The 20,603-nt window shown below is 38.7% G+C and overlaps 1 protein-coding gene across 2 annotated transcripts; it reads right to left on the bottom strand.

Annotated features, from left to right (window-relative positions):
- Positions 1-4,584: 4,584 nt before the first annotated feature.
- Positions 4,585-19,689, bottom strand: LOC308500546 (guanylate-binding protein 6-like). 2 transcript variants are annotated; one of them, XM_081055604.1, is made up of 11 exons: positions 19,533-19,689; positions 17,899-18,112; positions 16,939-17,066; positions 15,010-15,119; positions 14,618-14,814; positions 12,559-12,804; positions 11,503-11,783; positions 10,595-10,807; positions 9,538-9,640; positions 9,009-9,202; positions 4,585-8,007 (listed from the first exon to the last, which is right to left on the bottom strand). In XM_081055604.1, the coding sequence occupies exons 2-11, from the start codon at positions 18,086-18,088 to the stop codon at positions 7,780-7,782; spliced, it is 1,890 nt and encodes a 629-aa protein (XP_080911730.1). In that variant the 5' UTR covers positions 18,089-18,112; positions 19,533-19,689; the 3' UTR covers positions 4,585-7,779. The 2 variants fall into 2 exon arrangements, with proteins under 2 accessions (XP_080911730.1, XP_080911731.1); XM_081055605.1 differs by having other exon boundaries at positions 17,899-18,102; positions 19,533-19,640.
- Between the last annotated feature and the right edge of the window lie 914 nt (positions 19,690-20,603).

Raw genomic sequence — 20,603 nt, 5'->3', positions numbered from 1 at the left:
ATTGTGATTTTAATTGTGCTTATTTTTTGTTTATTGGCCATTTGCTATCCCTTTTCAGTATTTTGTTAGAAAAAAATGTCATCTGATATGTAGCTGGTTGAACTGGTTGTAACATTTCTTTTTTCACATGAACTTTTCTTTTGAGATCTGTGTGTAGATGTGTGTATTAAGTACCATTTATGGGTATGGATATAACGTTTGGATTTGCCCATTGAAACACATTTAGACTGCTTTCATTTTTTCAATATTTCTAAGATCATCCTTAGTTTTTAGGAGCACATATCTGTAGCTCATCCTCCAGTACTTACCTCAGAGCCAATCTCACCAGGAACCCAGTCTCCAAGACACTGTCTTGACAGGAGACATAGTAAAGAACTTAGAACAATCTAAGAAATGTGGCTGAACCCCATTCCTTCCCTAAGTATTCACTTTCAGAGCTCTTTTCTTTTGTTTGTTTGCTAGTTCATGATGAATTTCTTCACTCTGCTGAGATCATTTATTGGACTAAAAACCCCTATCACTAATTCCAACATACTGTCTCAAATTTCACAGCCTCCCAAAGGGTAAAGCAGAGCAAGGAGTCATTGCCATTATTTCTTGTGACATTTGGTTGTTTTCAAGGGCTAGTTTGAAACACAGGTCATGCTGTGTCATTGTCTGATTGCCTACATCATGACTTTTGCAGTTGTGGTGAAGATGGCCTCATCTTCTATATGGTAATTCAATGAGGGATAGAGCTGCATACAGCACCTCCTATAACCCCACTGCGAAATGCAACACTGTCCAAAAAGCTTATATGAGTGTAAGAAATTGTACTGAAGATAGGGGAGGACATACTTTTTCCTAAGATTTCTTTGCCCATCATAAGTTTGAAGGGGACTGTGAGCTCTTCACTACACTGAAGCCCAGTCTGGTTCTATCTTGCTAGCTCCACCCTCCTCGCCCTATTCTGTTGTGTTCTGTCGTTTACTCACTAGCTTGCTTTTAGGAGCAATTAAACTTTCTCTAACAAAGCAATTCAGCACCATTTTTTTTATTGCTTAGGTTTCTGCGGCCACTTACAGTCGTGTAGCCTCCTCCCCTGCTCCAGTAGGCATATTAATGAATTTTTGCAAATATGCACATTTCCATGTCTATCAAGAACCAGGGGTCAGATGTGAAAATAATAAACCTTGTTTTATTATTTTATAATATGTTGTCACAATACCTATTCTGCTGTGAAAAGAAGGAGGCTGTATGTAAAACACTCTAAGAGTTCAAATAGCATACAGGCAACTTGTCTTTGGAAACTGTGTGGCAAAATGTACCACAGGCAGACAAAGGGATGCAGCTGAAATTAAAATCCCTATTTCTAATTACACCACTCTGGAATTTTAGGGAAGTTCCCAGGCAAGCAGCGTTGCACTTTTGAACTTTTCTGACCCGTGAAATACAAGTGGCTCCAATGAAAGGAGACTGTGGTGTCTAAAGATCACAGGCTAGCAACAGTCATTTAATTGTCTAAACATATTTTACACATCCTGCTGTGCATTTAGTTTTCCAAAACCATGTTCCTGTTTTGCATCTAGAGAAAGGCAGTTGATTTCCTGCAAATGAACCTGTGATAAAAGTAGTTCTTCATTGCTTTCAGTTTCAATCTGAATTATGTTTCCTGGAAATGCCTGTCCAGTGGCCTTGAATGACATAAGGGATTGCTTTTCTGGCTGGAAACATTTATACCAGATCATTTTAAAACTTAATTACTGCTCACCTTCAACTTGCAGAATGTTTGATATATATATATCAATTATATCTCACTAAAGCTGGAAAAAAGTCATGACTGGAAGTGTGTGCAATTTGGAGAGATCAAGGGGAGAAACATTACATTCAAGAGCTCCAGCACCTTGTTTTTCATGAGCAAATATATGGCACATAGCATTTTAAATCTTTTACAAACAGACTGATAATTTTAAGAAGCCACCGGTTCGCCTGTTTTTACGGCTGACTGCGTGTCCAGGAATAATCAGTTTGGGCAGTCCTAATTCACTTCCATGCAGTAGTCACGGTGAATTTTTTAAAACAAAAATTAAATCATGTCACTTTTTTCTACACCAAAGTCTTATAAGCTTGCATTCCTCATACCAGGGTTGCAAGATCCTACAATCTGGCTTCTGCAGTCCCCTCTCTTCATCATGTGTTATGTCAGCTTCAGCACATGGACCTTTATTCTCATACCAAACACACCCAAGTTTTTACCAGTCAGGAATTTTTTTGTACACAAATTCCCCTTCTGCATGGAGCTCATGTCTCATTTCTTTCCTGTTTGTGCTCATACTAAAAATTCATCTTAAATCTCACTTCGCCAGGGGAAGACTTCTGACTGACTAATCTGAATTGGATTTCTTTCTATACTTACTCATGGCACCCTGTACTATTCCTTTACAATGCTTACCAGAAATTCAATATTGCATTCACTTGTATAACTTGTTTTAATGTCTTGTTTTTGAACTATAAACTGTCTGAGCACAGACACCGTGGCTGTTATAAGCACAGGGACCGTGGCTATTATGTTAATCACAAAATCCTCAGTGCCTAGCACATGATCAGTGCTCAACACTTGTTGAGTGATAAAATGCAATCACTTAGAAGTCCCCACTTTGATGTCAGTCAGGAACGTATGACTTTTGCTCTCTACATTGTAACTTTGGAAAATCCATTGACAATACACAAAATGTGAACTGACCAAGGTGTGCTCTTTTTGGTATTGTATTTGTTGCTGCCGTCATCACTAATATCATCTGTGTTAGGTTTGCCTTTCATGGTTATGTGACTCAAAAGAACCACTGTCTCTGTGACAAATATATGAAACCAAGGAAGTTTAGGGATTTTGCTTAGATTTGTTTTGTGCTGCTACTGAGAGTTTTTGGATTTTGTTCTGAGTTCAATTATTTACTTCAGATCATTCTGAATAAAAAAGAAAAGAATAAACATTGAAAAAAATTTAATATAATAAGGCCTACTTCCTTACCAACTGATAAGGGGAACAAAAGAAACCTGAGGTAGTACAGCATGAGTCAGTGGGTTGAATCATGTTACTTTTATTTTCTACACAGAGAGGTAGCTTAAACATATTTTGAGGCAAAGAAGACATCTTCATCACACGTGGACAAGTGGCCCCTTCTTCCCTGCGTGTTTCTAGCCACTATGGCTGTTTAGACCCTGAAAGACCTATTTTGAGACTCAGTTGTGATTCAATAGACAGTTTGACTTTTTTTCAGCTCTGTATATTCTATATGTGGGTTTTTGCACCCAGGTGACATTTGCCAATGTCTGGAAACAGATTTGGTTGTTACAACAGGTTGATTCGCCCTCTTCTCTGGAGAATTAATTTCCCTTAACTGAAATAGGAGATTCTCTGACTAAGATGATGGCCCCCATACAATCCCTGACAAATGGTACCGATTCCAGCCCCTTTGCTCCAAGAAGGGATCAACTCTGGTGCTCTTTGTGCTACAGAGATCCCATGGGACCAGGCTGAAGCCAATTTCCACCTAGACAGCAGCCTCTTTAATTTTTATTTTCTTGCCCTTTTCTGTTTGCCTCGGACCCCTTCTACTGAAAGCACTCTCAGTAATTCACTTGCACATGAATCTGTCTCTGAGGTTTTCCTTCTACAGAACCTGACCTATGACATTACTAATCCTGCTTTCTGGTTTAGTGTATGCAAACTTCATGTGAAGGTTCCAAATATGCCTTAAAAAGATGAGCATTCTACCGTTGTTGGGTGTAAGGTTCTACATTAATGCATTAGGCCAAATGTCTTCATCATGTTTTTAAAAAGATTTCTAACTTTACTGACATTTTTGGTCTGTGACTTTTCTGACTTATTGAGATGTGTTAAAATCATTTTTATATTTCCTAGTATGGAAATTAATATTTTTTTCTGTTCTTTAATTGTTTATATTATAAATGACAATATTTAGAATTAAATCGTGAAACTGAAAATTACTCACCTTGCAAAACACATCAAGAACTTTACAACACTTCATTTATATCCCCACCCTCCTTGAATTATTTTATGTGAATTCTAGCTTCCTGTTTTGATTCCAGCGTACATTATCAGGATTGTTTCATGCTGTCAATATTTATTGACTGCTTCACATATCGACTGCTGTGTTGTATCTTCCTTTTCTTTGTATTTCAGACTTTCTAACTGGGATCTCCTTACTTCTGCCTTCAGTGAAGTATTTAGAACTTTTTAAGAGTCAATCTGCTTGCAGTAAACTCTCCTCCGAATCTGAATTTTGCACACATTTTTGGAAAATTTTTATCTGCATGCATTTAGTTTGACAATTATTTCTTTTCCACCTGTACCATTTCTTTCATGCACTATCGGTTGCCTTTCATTGATGCTACTGAGAAACATTGAGATCTTAAGCCAACTAATGGGCAGGACTTCTGCTCTTTGTGGGCAAAAAATTCCACTGATATCAGACATTTAGGGTATGGGGAACCCTATAATAGAATGCTGTAATAGGTAAAGTAGACCCCTCCATGCTCCTCCCTAAAATTTCCCAACATATTTTAAAATCACAGGATACTTGTCAGAATCTGCCCAATAATTTTTAATCACTATGCACAACATCAGAAATACATATCCACAGTATCTGTTACTCCCTAAACAATGTGATCTATTTTTACTTACTTTGTAAGGTTCCCATAGATTATAAGCTGCATGAGGACATGATCTTTGCCTTTTCCTCTTCACGGAATCCAGGACAAAGGCAGGTCAAAAAGAACAATTTAACAAACTGCAAATAATTGAAACTAAGTATACCTTAATGAATATTAGCATAACTATGTGAATAAATTGTTAACTATTTTTGAAAGCCTTTTGATTTGCTATTAAGAGATCAATGCATGTTGATTTTTTAAAAGGAAACCAAAATGTTTCGAAGAGATATGTGCACTGCCATGTTTATCACAACATTGTTCACAATAGCCAAGACATTGAAACAATCTAAATGCCCATCAATGAATGAATGTATAAAAATGTATGGTATGTATACACAGTTGAATATTATTTATCCATGAGGAAGGACATGGATGGACCTTGAGCACATTACACCAAGTGAGATAAGTCAGACAGAGAAAACCAAGTACTGTATGATATCACTTATGTGTGGAATCTAAAGCAGTTTTAAGCCTTTTTCTTTCTGTTCTTCAATCCGGGGCATCTCTGAAGGATTAGAACATCTGATTCCAGCTCTCAATGGGAACAGATATTTCTACAGAATACCTTGCTTTTCCATTAAACCCTATTATTTATTGGGTTCCTAAAAAAGCAAAGTCATTATTTCTTCTGAACACCTGAAGCCACAGTTGGTGTAACACTTTAAAATTTCCACTGCAGACGTGTTAATATCCTCACGAAGGCACAGAGACTGTGACACATGTGGTCACATACAGGGGTGTACTTCACCAGAAATGTTTCTGTTGTTCTGCTAACCTTAAAATCACCCTGGAGAGTTTAACCTGTTATCAGAAATCCAAACTGTGTATTGCCTCAAATCTTTGGAGTGTTCATGGAATTCTAGCAATTAAAAACAATCATGCATGTGTCAACATTTTTTTTTCCAGAAGATGCTTTCAGTACATTCTATGCCTAAACATACTCCAAGGAGATGTACAGAAAACATGCAATTGTTCCTGTCCTCAGATTATTTTTATTTGAAAAAAAAATTACAAGACCGCAATTAGTTGCTCCTGGGTGAGGAATGCATTTAATATTTGGATCCCGTGTAACCCTACTTTAACAGGGAGACGGTGATGTCTTTCCCATATCTAGTATCACTGCCACTTATATCCTGATTCCTAGCATCTTCAAATTGTTTGGGCATCCCAATTTCCCCAAGACACAGGTACCAAGTAAATGGGCAGATGTCCCCTAAAAAAAGGGACTGCAAAAATCATTATCATTATTCCTTGTCCCCAGGTTCAGGGTCCTTTGTCTTGGAATCCTGTCCACCCCACCAGAAGACAGGCTCAGGTTCTCATATTGGCTTAGGTCAAGGCTAGTTAGGGATGGAGACATTTTCTCGTGACTACCTCTCAGCCTCCTGACACACCTAGATTCCATTTTATTGTTCTCTTCCCCCTCCCTTTTGACTCTGCAGATCCCCTGTTGTATTCACCATCTTCAAAATTCTTTGTATTCAGGCTGCAGACTATCACTCCAACCATGTTATGAACTGAATGTTACGTTCCCTTAAAATTCATTCGATAAAACCCTAACCCACAATGTCCCAGTGTGATGGTATTATATTTAGAACTGTGGCTTTGGGTAGTAATTTAGGTAATAAGGGTGGGACCCTCATGAATCCAATTGGTGTCCTTGTAACAAAGAGTCATGAGAGCTTGCCCCAACTTTTCCAACATGTGAGGACAGAGCAAGAAAGCAGCCCTCTGTAAAGCAAAAAGAGGGCCCTTACCAAGAACCCACCAATGCTTGGCACACTGACCTCTCATTAACAGCCTCGTCCAGAAATGGGAGAAATAAAAGTTTGTTACCAAGCCACCCAGTTTATGGTAACTTCTTATAGCAGCCTGAACAGACTAAGAGAAACCATAATGCTCATTAGTATAACTGTATGTACATGGCTCTGATATTTAAGTGCCAACACCTGTCCTTCATGTATCAGGGTTTATCATCCCCAACATTATCAGGGCACCCAGTTCTACAATGGCACATGTCCCTCTGCTCTTCCTTACAGCAGAGAGGCCACCACTGCACTTTTAAGGACGATGGGATCCCTCTCGAGATGCATAGTCTTAAGCTGGGTAATTTGTTTCCAATAATTTAAAAGCATAGTGCAAAGATAAGAACTAGAGGCTACTCTTCTGAGATTTGAAAGGGCAACCTGAAAGTTTATATCTTAGTTTTAAATCAAATGTAAGAGACTAAGAACCAGGGCCAAAATAAAAACAAGATTAGTATATAAATGTTATGCTTTCTCTCACACTGATCTTAATCACAGACGCTTCATTGTTCAGGCTGATGCCATTTCTAGAAGCAACGAGCAATTTTATCACTGAATAGCCAATTTCACATTCTTTTCATTAGTAGTAGTGGTGGTGTTATACTTTACATTTTTGTTATTTATGCAATGGCAATATAAGTTTTATTTACAATATTCAAAAAATAGAGTATATAATGAAAAGCATGCTTCTCTTCCACCCTGATGACACTGAGTTCTCCCCTGAAGTAACCAAGGATACTAGTTTCCAAAGAAACTTTCCAGATATACTCTATGTGCACATACATATGTTTGCACACAATAATTACATTTCTTACATTATACTCATCTTGTGTTCACTTTATGGTATATTTTCAAAACTGTTCTATATTTGCAAAATAGAGTTACGGTCTCAATTTATTTACTGGCTACACAGTATTCCAGTATATGTACATGCTAAATTTATGTTACCAGTTTATATGGATGAATATTTAAGTCTTTTCCAATCTTTTGTCATTTAAAGTGAAGCCCTAATGGAATGCTCGTGTATATATATATATATATATATATATATATATATATATATATATATCTGTTATCTTTCACATATATATTTCTTAAAAGTGAATGTGCTATATCAAAATGTATGTGTATTTATTCTACCTAATGTGGGCCAGGCATTAAATCCTCTATAGGCACTTTTTATGTTTAAAATTTGGCTGAATGAAAGCAAAAGGCATACATGCCAAAAATAGGACAGAACATAATTTCTTTAAAAGGAGAACTATTTGTTTTTAAGTAGTGAGCTCAAGCCTGACACAAGCTTACCAAGAAGATTAGCAGGAGCAGACAATATTGAAGTGACCTCCCTGCCAATTTTTTCTAAAGTTCTTGCTATCCAGGGAGTATTATCATTTTGAGTAGTAGCAATCATATTTTTCAAATGATTTATCTCTGCATTCATCTCTTCAGATTTTTCTCTAAATCCTTCAATAAGTAGATCTCTTTGGGCCTAAAAATAAAATAAAATAAAAAAATAAAAGTGAGGAGGGAAGTAAAACTTTAAAAATAACCCATTTTCTAAGAATCACATTTTATATTTAAAAAGTTGGGCAAGGTATCCTTGTTTTACAACTAAAATTGTTCTCTCTAGCAAAAGCAAGGTGAATTTTAGAAAAGGAATATGTCATGCCTAGAACCTGAACATTGAGAGGAAGCATAGTTTACAGCCTTGTTAACATTCACAAACCATTAGGGTTTTGTAAGAACCCTAAACCTGACATTAGGACAAATGTAATATGTTCCAGTCAAAAAACACCGGTTGAGAAGTAGCCTGGTCTGTGGGCGCTAATTCTCAGTTCCACTGGGATACTACAATCAACCAAATTTTAGAAATAATGGGAAGTTACAAGCTGTTCTAGAAATCTGTTATAAACATATAATTCCAGATAGACCACCAGCATTACACCTGTGCCATATGATAACTTGGATAAACTATCCACATTGGGGGACAATGCAGCAAGGTTAGATGCTGTCACTTCCCTGTATTTTGAAGTCTGGACATTTCTGATAATTATTGTCAGCGTAGGTGGACCTCAGGTCTCTGGGTGGTAGTAGGGTTCCTAATAATTGGCAGTGATCTTGACAAAGCAAAGCAGTTGCCTGCTCATATGAAATACACAATTAGAATATCTGTCTAATCAATCTAAAATCTCCCAAAATAACAGCTCAAACCAATTTATATTCTCCAAAGACTTGGAGGAGCCATACTTTCCTCCAAAGTCTATGAGTTCAAAGGCTGAGAAGGAGAAGAAGAAGGAGGAGGAGGAGAAGGAGGAGGACAAGAAAGGAAAGGAGGAGGAGAAGAGGTCAGAGGATTCGGGGTTTTAACAAATCACAAGCAGTAAATGGCAACGGGACTTCCCTCCATGGCCTTGCTGAAACCTTCATCCCTCCCACCGAGGTACCAGGACAAGGACCATGGAGCGCAGCTGAGGCCGCAGCTAGATTTACCTTCAGTTTATGGTCCAGCATCATACTCTGCTCTCTTATTGCATTTTCTCTTTCCCTCTCCAGCTTCTCTTTCAGTTGGAGGATGTTTTCCTGGAGACTCCTCTCTTGTGCCTCCATCCGCAGCTGCTGCTCCTGCAGTTGCTGCCGCAGCAGCTCCTGTTCCTTCTCAGCTGCCTGCTTCCTGGCCCGCTCCTCTGCCACAGGAAGGTTTTAGAGAGGAAGGAAAATTAAGTGAGGATGGACCTTTACCCTCCCGAAGAAAAAGGAGACGAAACGAAATTGGAAGGGCGGGTGGGAAATCTCTGACTTCCCCCCGTGTCCACACCAGCATGAGCACACTGCAGAATGTGATGGGAAAGGCCCGGCCTGGCTGAGGTACTACTACAACTCCCCTTGTGGTTTTCAGATTTAGCAGACGCTGTTCCACAGAAGAGGAAGTTCCTTGTTGCAGGAGGGTTTTGCTCTCACACCTGCCTAAGGGCACTGCAGGAACCTACCTGCCCATTGTGAGCCCAGACCAGCCCCGTACCTGCTATGGCCTTCTCCCCATCAGTGAGCGCTTTGTCTGACTGCAGGATGGATTTCTCTATGGCTGCCTGTGACTGCAGGAACCTCTGAAACACCTCATTCGCCTGAGGAAACAAGAAAGAGCAAAGGACTTCCATCTCCACTGGGGAGAATGCTGCTGCAGAAACTAGAAGGTCCACATAGTTTTTTCCTTCATGTTTAAAACTCTACAGTGGCTCCAAACAAAGTGTGTGCAAGCTCTGTAGAGTCACCACGGGTTGTCCATATCCCCTGCTTCCTGCCTCCCTCCTGTCTCTCTCCCAGTGCCTCTTACTTCTACCCACTCCTGGTTCCAGCCAGTGAGACCCCTGTTCAATTCTACAAACCCACAGTCTCAGGTCTTTTTAATATTCGCCTTCCCATTGTGAAAGTTTGTCTCTAGTGCTACTGTTCTCCTCTGCCACTTGCTGGCCATGACTTCAGGCAAGCTGTTTTAACACAGCTCTGCCTCTCAGTTAAAATGTAGAAAATGTTGACAATGGTGTAGATGCTTCTTAATGCTATTTGAAAGATGAAATTCAATCATCTAGACAAATAACATTATGCCTATAACAATAGCAGTTCGATATATATTAGTTGCATTGCTATGATCATTATTGTTTTCATTGTTATCGTCACTTACATAGTTCGTATCCCAAGTTCATAAGTGTTACAGCTCTGCATGTATTGTCTATGTGTTGGACTTCCTTTTTCACTTGAGGAGCCTTGAGTGCACAGACTCTGACTTTAATTTGTAAATTGACAACACTTGGCACATTGAATGTCATGTTGTTGAATGAAGAAATTAATAACTTCTCCACTGTCTCTTGTGGGTTTCAGAAATGCATACTCATTTTTGAACATTTCTACTCTACTAAGGAAGAAAGAACAAATGTGGACCTTAAACGCTGTCTCTGTCATGATATCCCCTTGCTCTCTTATGACACACAACTGGTGCTTTCCTCTCAGATTTTCGGGAGAACCCCTGCCCCCCGCCTTGATTTTAATCTGTAGGATCCCATGCTCCCCTTCTTCCTCACCTTCACTCCTTTCCTGGGCACTTGCCAATAGTTCCGTTCAATCCTTTCCTTTGTTTCCAAGTAAAGCTTGTGACCGCCAGAAACAGAGAATATTCCTGCTGAAATACTTTCCAATAGGGACGTTGAAAGTTGATCAAGTTTAGCCTGGCAGTATTTAGCAGATGCCTCTTCATTCTGCAGCAAGAAGTTCTCTTTCTTATTTTTTAGGATTACCTGCAAGGGAAATGTAGAGGGATGTCACTGGAAGAAAGGAACAGAGAAGATTAAATTCCAAAGAATCTGATAGAAAGAAGTCTACCTGTGGTCCTTATGAGAAAAGCATTGTGTTGGGGAAAGACATGGAATAAAGTAGGAATCACCAGACTTGATTTACTCTGAAACATGAAAACTCTCTACAAGACTATGGAAGTTTCTTAACTACCCTGGGTTTCAGGTTCTTTATCTGAAAAAGTAGAATTGCTTTACCAACTTTCTATGGTGAGTTGCAGCTGTAGCATTCAGTGATTCTATCTTCGATGATCTAACAAGGGGCAATAGAGTTGAAAAGGGTCTGGAATTAGGGTCTGATAAAATTCTTGGTTCCTGGAAATGGGAGAGTATTCTCAAAAAATTGACCAGCTCAGGACTGACTTTGGGTGTTCTGGGTAGGCTTGAAACCAATAGAAGTATTCACTTCAGGAGGCTCTTTATACTGATTATGTATCAGAGAACACAGAGATTTCTGGATAAAGAACCTGAGTTTGTGTGTGGCAAGGGTGGGTGGGGGACGTAGTCCTACGAAACTTCATCCCCATGAGTCCAGACGATCCATGAGTGAGAGAGGAGCCATGGGGTCAATAAAAGCACTGCTAAGCTTTAATTCTTCAAGAGGAAGGTTAACAGAGTAAAGAAGTACTAAGACAAAGTACCACAAGATTCTTCTGGAACTCCTGGTTTTCATCCTTGAAGGAGTGCTTCATGAAGATTTCAATGGCTTCCCTCTCACAGGCTGCGTGCAGGTCCAGCAGCTCCTGGAGCGTGTCTGTGGGGAACCTCACTCGCTGGGCCATCTGCTCACTGTAGTGGTCGGCTGCCTTCTGCACAGCCGCTGAGTTCTCAAGCTGGGCCAGAGTTGTCACTGCATTTTCCAAACAAGGTACTGCTCCACTATTGATGGCATCCACATAGGTCACCACCAGAGTCCCCAGCCCTGAATAAGCCAGGAAGTTTAGAGGATGAATTTAAAGTTATCACTCAAGAGGATCCAAGATTCTTAGACTACATTTCTGAATATTTCTCTCTCTCTCTCTCTCTCTCTCTCTCTCTCTCTCTCTCTCTTTCTCTCTCTCTCTCTCTCTCACGCTCACACACACACATACACACTCTCTTCTTCTATCATCACCTTCAGTTTTCTACTGACTCTTGAATTTTATAGTTCTTCAGACCACAGGGCTAAAAAAAATTAAGTATCGACCTTCATCTATCATACTGAAGGGTATCTGGAAAACATAATTTCCCATTAAAAAATTAAAAGCAAAATTGTTTACATAGGTAGACAGATAGGTAGGCAGGGTAAATGAGATATATAGTTTCAGGGATTCATGGGCTAATATTTGTTAATGGACTGTTCTAAATTCCCAAAATATCTTTTGTATTCTCCTTACAAATTACACTTATTGTACAGGACTTCCCTTGAGAAAATAGTATATATATTTTCATAACTACTTAGAGAATTCATTATCAGTAAAGAATTTTATCAGATAGGTGGAAGCCACAGATATTAGATAAAATTTACAATTTTGGACAGGAATTAGTAAATAAAAAAAGTATGGTAATTATGAAATACAAATATTTCTTCATTGGGTATTTAATATTAGTAGACCTATAGTTCTATATAGAATCAAACTAAAATACTTGAAAAAACACATCGCCATAATTTATTCAATATGTATTAGGCCTCCCAGAAATGTGAAGAAGAGACTCACGTTTCCCAGTGACCATGATTCCCTCTCTCAGGGTCTTGATTCTCGCCTGGCTGAAGATATAAGAACAGAAATTCTTCGTTTGTTCCTGGAATTCAGGTTCCAGCTGTGTTTCTGTCACATTCTCAATATTGGCTAGGAGTTCTTTGTCATTTGTTGGCCGGTCAAAGACAAAACACTTCCGTTTTGGGAAGAAATGCCGGATGGCCTCTCTGGGAAGATTGGACATTCGGACTTTGGAATTTCTGCCTAAAGAAAAAAAAAAAAAAACAGAGATGATTACAGGAGGAACAATCTGAGGGACAAGGAATGCAAAGACTTGAATGACAAAGATTTTTGTATCTCTGCCATCTATTGTATCCTTGCCATCTATAAATAGAAGTTCTGTTTATAACTCCCTTAATATAGAGATCCAATGCTTTTTAAAACATCAAACGTACCAATGATACAACTCTGGGTAGAAATTTGAGGAGAGATCTAACATGGCAATAAGAAGCCTATTGTCGTTATTTCCAGGCCTAAGCTGTCTATATTGTTTACTGAATAACTAACAGAAAAGGAGTTCAAATGTAAAAGTTTGATCTACTTGATTCCACGTAGAAACTGAGTTGAGGGACAAAAGGAAGAGCCACAAACAAGGGATAATGGAGCAATATTAGGAATGACATCCTGATTATTTACAGTAAACTGTATGAATGCTAAAAAATCTTGTGTGAGCATCAGCTTTTGTTTTTAGCAAAAACCTCTGAAAACCAAATAAAACTAAAATGTAATTTTAAGATGTCACTACTAGTATCTATATTCTTTAAAGAACTGTATTTGATTTGATAGTATTTTTCTTCTGCCTAGCCAATTTCTCATCAAGTGTTTTTATAAAAGCATAAATAGAAACATGAGGACAGGAATGAATAAAATGGAATTGATATTTCTCTCACAGTCATTAGATACTCACCCACATAAATGTTACCCATTAAAATAATTTATTATTTTGAAATTATAGCATGGGGAAATTAATAGAAATCTATGACATAGAAAATAAAATATTCTCATAATTATTAGAAATATTGTAAAAGCATAGATTGAAAAGACATACATTTCTTGAGGTTCATTTAAAACATAAAGTCATGGGAGGCCAGATGGCTCAGTTGGTTAGAGTGGGAGCTCTGAGAAACAGTGTTGCCAATTCGATTCCCACATGGGCCGGTGAGCTGTGCACCCCTGAAACTAGATTGAAAACGGCAACTAATTTGGAGCTGAGCTGTGCCCTCCACAACTAAGATTGAAGAACAACAACTTGACTTGTATCTGATGGCTCCTGGGAAAAACACACTGTTCCCCTTCTCCAAAAAAATCTTTAAAAAAACAACAAACATAAAGTCATCTTTGTAGATGACGTAGGGTGTTGCCCCAAAAATAAACCCCAGTTAAGATCTCAGCCAGACGGACACATTTAGTACGTTATAACCATGTTCCGAAGATGACATGACTGTATTTGAATAAATGTAGATTGTTGTACATGAAAAAAATAAGACATCCCCTGAAAATAAGCCCCAATGGCACAAAAATTAATATAAGACCCGGTCTTATTTTCAGGGAAACACGGTATCTATACAGTCAATAGAAAGTTACATCCCTATTTCTAAAGAATAATATCTATTTGTATGCAAATTTTTTGTTTTTATTAGATAGGCTTTTCATTGCAATTTCATGCATAACAAGTATCTGCTCAGTTGTTTTCCTCAACACAGCAAAGCAGAAGCCAAAATAGGAAACACAAGTGTCTGGTCTTTAGAAGGTTTTTAGCACCCACTGTATTCTAAGCTACAATTGAATGCTAAATTGTGTGAAGAACAAATTGGTTTTAAATAGTTATACTCTACTTTAGGCTCTGCTTTTCTTACCTGCACTCCAGTCCCTAGAGCTTTACAACCCATCTTCCCATCACTATTTCTACAGACTTCAATCTAATGTCAAATACATTGCAACCCCAGCGATGATGGACAGTGTTTGGTACCTCTCACCCCCTATTGGACCATCCACTGCCCAGGCCGTGCTCTGATACCTGGAATCAGCTTCAAGGCATTCTCCAGGTACTCATCTTCTGTGATAGGGAGACCGTTTAACTTCAGCTCCAGGGTGAAATCCCGTACAGACCAGATAAAGTCTGGAAAGAAACTCACAAACTCTGAGGAATCTTCTACTTCTTCTGGGGAAGGGGAAGACTTTGCCCTGATGAGTTCTGTCAGCTCTGTCACATAGCTACAATTTGGCTAAGGAAAAGGAACTTCCTCCCCACAAATCCCACATTCTCTAACAAAAAGTTATTATAAACACTCTCTTTTGCTTTGGGTTTTTCTGCTTCAGCAAAGGCAACTAAGTGACAGAAGGAGAATCTGTGTCGATCTCCAATCCTATAGACTCAACAACCCAGGGGTTCAGTTCCTGGAAGGATACTGCAGCTGCTCCAGGGCCTGGTGGTTGATGGTCCCCATGCTGTTGTAGACAAAGCTGCTGCTCAGAAGCACGGCCAGCGCGAAGATCCACGAGTCATTCTTGGGGTCGCCCTAGAAAGAACATTCGAGTAAGATGTTTAGGAGTTTACCTTGCAGAAATTCATTCAGACAGTAAGTCTATCAGTCTTCCATTTATTATTTCAGCTAATATATTTACCATGCAAAGAAATAAATTTGAAGACAGACATAAATACAGATATCAGCTTTGACAATTACAAAGACGTTTCTTGTGACTGTGTTTTATCATATACAAAGAAATTGTACTCTTCACAGAGCTTTCTTTTAATTCAGTTGGATGAAATAAAATAACATATATAGAATAGCTAGTATAGTACCTGGAATGCAATTAGGTATTCAATGGTGGGTGTTAACACAGACTCATCTACACATATTGATTGGTCATAGGCAATGTCAAATATACCATTGTTGGCATATCTGGGGATTCAAATTATATCCAATTAAATTCAACAAATGTTTATGGGAAGTACTGAATGTTTCCCACTGTTCTTAAATTTCTTTTTTTTAATTATTTTTATTGTTTTTGTGTTCTTAAATTTCAAAAGCAAAGTCTAAAATGACAATGACTACTTTCATGATATTTCAAAGCAGGGACAAATATTCATAAGAATAAACACAACAAAGATGATAACATCTAAGGAGCTTACATCTTAGTATGTTTATAAACAGTGGAACTTATAGTTACAATATTAAAGTTTAGAAATCCATCAAGGAAGAACAGAGCTCTGAAAGTTGGAAAAGCATACCTGACACGAAGTTTTCCTTAATGTGTTGAACTGCACATTAAAGAATTGATAGAATGTGGACTTGAAGAAATGAAAGTGATCTCACAGGTAGAAAGACTCACAGAAGCAAAATTATATATGGCTGAATGCACAGGTCTTTGAATTATTTGATTTGACTGAACCAGAAGTAACATGCAGAAGTTAAGCCTCATGCAGCCCAACAAAGGACTGTAAAGGCCAGGGTGATTTGTTTGTATAACTTATAATAGCACCTAAATAATGACGTAATCCAGAAATTATTTCTGTTACAAACAGTGTTGAAAGTTGTGCCCTAGAGGAAATGTAAAACCTTGGATTTACATCTGGAAGAGTACATACAAGAGTTTGGAGGGAAAATAGCCTACTTCTTCGTTTATTTCCCCAACCACAATTTTTTTTAAGTAATCAATTAGGATAAGGAGAAATGGCATTTATGACAAACAACAAACTATTTAAATAGCAAGACTATATCATTGTTTAATATATGAATTTAAAAATAAACATAGAATTTATAACTCCTCTTTGAGTAGAAATAGACAGATATAGAAATTTAGATACTATTTTCAAATAAGTCTCAAAGTAATCCAAAAAAGGAAATATCATTCATTTCACCAGTTAGTATAAAGCTAAACTATTGAAAAAATGCATCTTAAAATGTTTGTTGTATAACAAACAAATGCTTTTATAGAACCAGCACACTCAGACATGTGTCAAAGCCTTCCAAAATGCTCTTTGGGCACTTGATGAACTTCACCATAGAACTGCAGACTCACTGAGGGCAGGACCTTAACTTTGGTCACCAATAGTTACAGTGCTAATCCCAGAGACCTTGGAATCAGGTATTCAATAATCATTTACTAAATTGAATCAAATCATTTACCTCGTGCCAAGAAATAATAGAAAATTTGACTTATATACCATGAGGCCTTACCTAGAAGTGTGTTCAAACAAACCAAAGTTTGCCTCATTTACTACAGTTGGATTTCTAGATTTCACAAATAGACCACAGGGCTTAAATGATCAAATATCATGAAGAAATAAGGAGAAAATCCAGGTTACAAAGGACTATCTGTGACTCTTTGCCTTACCTTTTCCACATCACCCAGGCCCTCGGTGTCCAGAAGGACCAGGGTGTGATTTGGCTGGGAGGGGTGGGGCACACACCACATCCAGATGCCCTTGGTTTTAGACTGCACAGTGGAGCCCAGAGGGAAACCTGCAAAGGATATAGAGAACAACATATGGTGAGAGCAGATAATCGAAGCAGCCAATTGGTTACAATGTCAGACTCATTAGAATTACGCTACCCCAACATACAAGGTGCTGCTTTCTCTATTGCATAAAAATGTTCTACTTTGTGCGTCATCTATTTCAAGGAGGAGGGGATGTTAGCTGTGAGACTGATACCAGGCTAGAGCTCAAGATGGAGACAAAGAGATATCCATGAACTGGACAAAATAGGGGTTACTGATCACCATAACAAGAATATTTTGAAAGAATGGTGAAGCTCAAAGCCAGAATGAAGTGTGTTAGAGAGAGACATTGGAAGGGAAAAGTGAGGAAGGAAATTGTTATAACGTGATTTTTTGCCAAGCAAAGTGATAAAAAGAGGGTGGGGTTAGTAGCCACAATGGAATATGAACTCACAAAGTGTTTAAGATAACAGATATTCAAAGATCTTTGTATGTTGATGGGAATATTCCATAGAAAAAAACAAAATATGTCGAGAGGAAGAGAGAGAGAGAGAGAGAGAGAGAGAGAGAGAGAGAGAGAGAGAGAGATCAACACAATTGTAAGATCCCAGTGTTTGCACAGGTAAAAGAAGGTAGGAATCTGAACATTGCTAAGAGAGAATTTCCTTAACAGGAATAAAACAAGAAATATGGTAACAGATTATAGTAAAGTAGTAATTTATTGGCAAGAATTAGAATTAAAATGTTGGGTTATTGAGAGGAGTTTGGTTCTCCCTTCACGTGACCAGGAAAGAAAACCAAAAGCTGTGATATAGCTAGAGCCAAAGATTGGCCCTTGCCTGAAACAACACCTACCGTGGTTCTGTCCTGCAAGACGGTTCATCAAGTAGGATTTGCCTGTACGATATAGTCCTACAATGGCCACGACCACCACTGGCTGAGAAATCTTGTCAAGAATCTGTAGAGCTTTCTGGTTCACTGACAGCTGCTCATTGTTGTTTTCCACAAGACAAATGGGGGCCGTCATGTTGTGTCCAGATGCCATGGCAACCTGCCAACCTAGAAGAGCCTCCCGGTAGAAATAAGATTGCAAATTTATTCTCTGACTCAGAGTTATCCAAAGCACCCAACAATTTAGGACTGAGTGAAACTTCTGTACTTTCTAAGGAAACAAAGGTAACCTTGAATTAGCAGACTGTAAAGGACTTGCTCTATCATCCCACCAAATCTCTGATGATGCTAGTGATGAAACATAGGATATTATCACTCTCCCAAGTTTTGCTTCCATAGTATAATAAAATTCAATTATCATATACTGAGGATCTATAATATACCAAGCCCTCTTATACATACTTGGCCTCATTGATACTTAGAAGAATCTGCAAATTAGAAATTTTATATCCACTTTGCAACAAGACAAATGAGTCTCACAAAGGCTGAGTGAATAAGTTACAGAGCCAGGGTTAAAACCTAGACAATCAAGCAAAATGGCAGACTAGGAAGACTTAAGCCCTTCTTCTTCATGGAGACATCAAAAAACAAGGTCCAAATTGGCTAAAATAACTTTATATTAGTTTTGCAAAACAGTCAAAGGCCTAAAGCAACCAAGCAAACACACAATCTAGAAAAAGCCGCATTCAAAATGGTAGGAGATTCTGTGGTATTTATGTTGGTCCTTCCCCCACACACCCTCCGTGTGGTACATACAGTCTGTCTACAGGAGGTGGCAAGCCCATTGCCAAGCTCTTCCTTTAATTCAGAGGGAACAGGAAGACCTTGTTTGCAAGGTTCTAACCTGTTTGGGAGCTAAGCTATCTCTTCAGGGCTTTGTTCTACCTCACATGGGTTTCCAATGGCCAGGGGAGAAGAGAGTGTTAAACGCCGATCTGACAAGTTTAACAAATGCTACAAATGACTCCAATGTTCTTAATGAAAAACAAAAAGAGAGAGAGAGAATCTGAAAGAGAAGGGGGAGCAGGGAGAGAGAGTCTTGACTAGATAGTTACTTTCAAAAATAAAGATTGGAGATGTGGGGACTAAATTTATTTCTACATAGAGATTACAGAGCTCTCACTCCAAAGCTTCCGTAAGTATGACTAATAGAAAGATTAAAAATAAACGATCTCTTTGCATTATAATGGCCTGTAAGTTTCTTGAGGGAGAGTGTCCTGCTCTGCATTCCAATGCCTGCCCCAGAGCCTGACAGAGCAAGGCAGACAGGCCCCCACAGGGGCTCTTTCCACTCTACTTGCTGCTGCCCTGCTGCCCTGAGTTGATGTTAGGAGAGCAGCACATCCAGGCGTCACTATGCACTTGGTGTTACTTTGCAGAGAGGCTGAGCTTCCCCCAAACTAACGCTAGCCACAGACCCTTGCAATCCAGACAATAGGCCACCTGCCTTTCCTGCCCATTCCTTAGTTGTCACTCTGAATGAGAAATTAAGTTTTGAGTTCCAGATGAAGTGAAGTTGGAAAGGAACATGGACATACCTGCTCTGTAGCGTGTGAGTCCAAGAACAGTTTCAGCTGCCTCTCGGCACAGACTCACTTGCTCCTTCACTTTTCTCTCCCTCCCTTACAAGCGCTAAGAAAGAGACTGAGGAAGCTAGGCTTTGTACCAGTGAATTGGTGTGATAAAACTGAAACTAAAAGTAAAAGCAGTTTGTGGTATTTCTAAGAGTTAGCTGAGACACGCTGAGCCAGCTGAGAAGAGCATGAGTATGGGAGTTTGGTGCAGGGTGAGAGGAGGTTAAAAAAACCCAATTACTCGAGTCACACCATAGTAAACACATTCCACCAACTGTCTTGTGTCTTTTCCATCTTGAAAGGCTTTCACTATCTCTCTTCTCAATACCTCTCTGCCAATTGTCTTAAGATTCCTTGGTACACAAGAAAACCAGAAAATCCATAGCAAAGCTATATAAACCAAGTGCATTTAAAGCCATGTTCTCTTTTGGGATTCCTGGGGACTTTTGTTAGTGAAGAGCTTTTAACAGTTTAGATATGTTCCCTAATACATATTTAATTAAACAAGTATCTTTTAAAATAAAATCATTAGAAATTAAAGATAAGTAAAATAGAGATGAACAACCATTAATTGCTTTAGCCAGAGAAACTGCCATTTGGCTCAGCATTTATTCTTATACTTCCCCAGCACATGGACTCTCTCCTAACGTAAGAACCCTTCTTTCTGTAGAAGTTTAACCAATTGGCCCAGTTCCAAAGGAATTGATTCAGTCAGATGAATAAGTGATTGGATGTGTATGTTTGTTTGTGAGGAAAGAAAGGAGCAAGAATATAATAGGAAAATGAAAGGTGCCGTAGGGAGATGCAGCTGGGCTAGTGAGGATGAAGAGAATTCTCCTTCCTCGTCTTCTTCTCCAGTTATCTCTCCATCCTCCTTACCAATGGACACTTTTTCAGAAGGGGCCAGGTAATAAACATTTTAGGATTTGCAGGCCATTGGGTCTCTGTCACAATTATTCAGTGACAGCATCATAGACAATAGGTGTAGCTGTATCCCAATAAAACTTTATTTACAAAAGTAGGCAATGGGGCAGA

Source organism: Rhinolophus hipposideros (genome assembly GCF_964194185.1).
Source record: "Rhinolophus hipposideros genome assembly, chromosome: 8".
Classification (NCBI taxonomy): Eukaryota; Metazoa; Chordata; class Mammalia; order Chiroptera; family Rhinolophidae; genus Rhinolophus; species Rhinolophus hipposideros.
The sequence above is the reverse complement of the archived record's forward strand: the minus strand, read 5'-3'. Positions and strand labels throughout refer to the sequence as shown.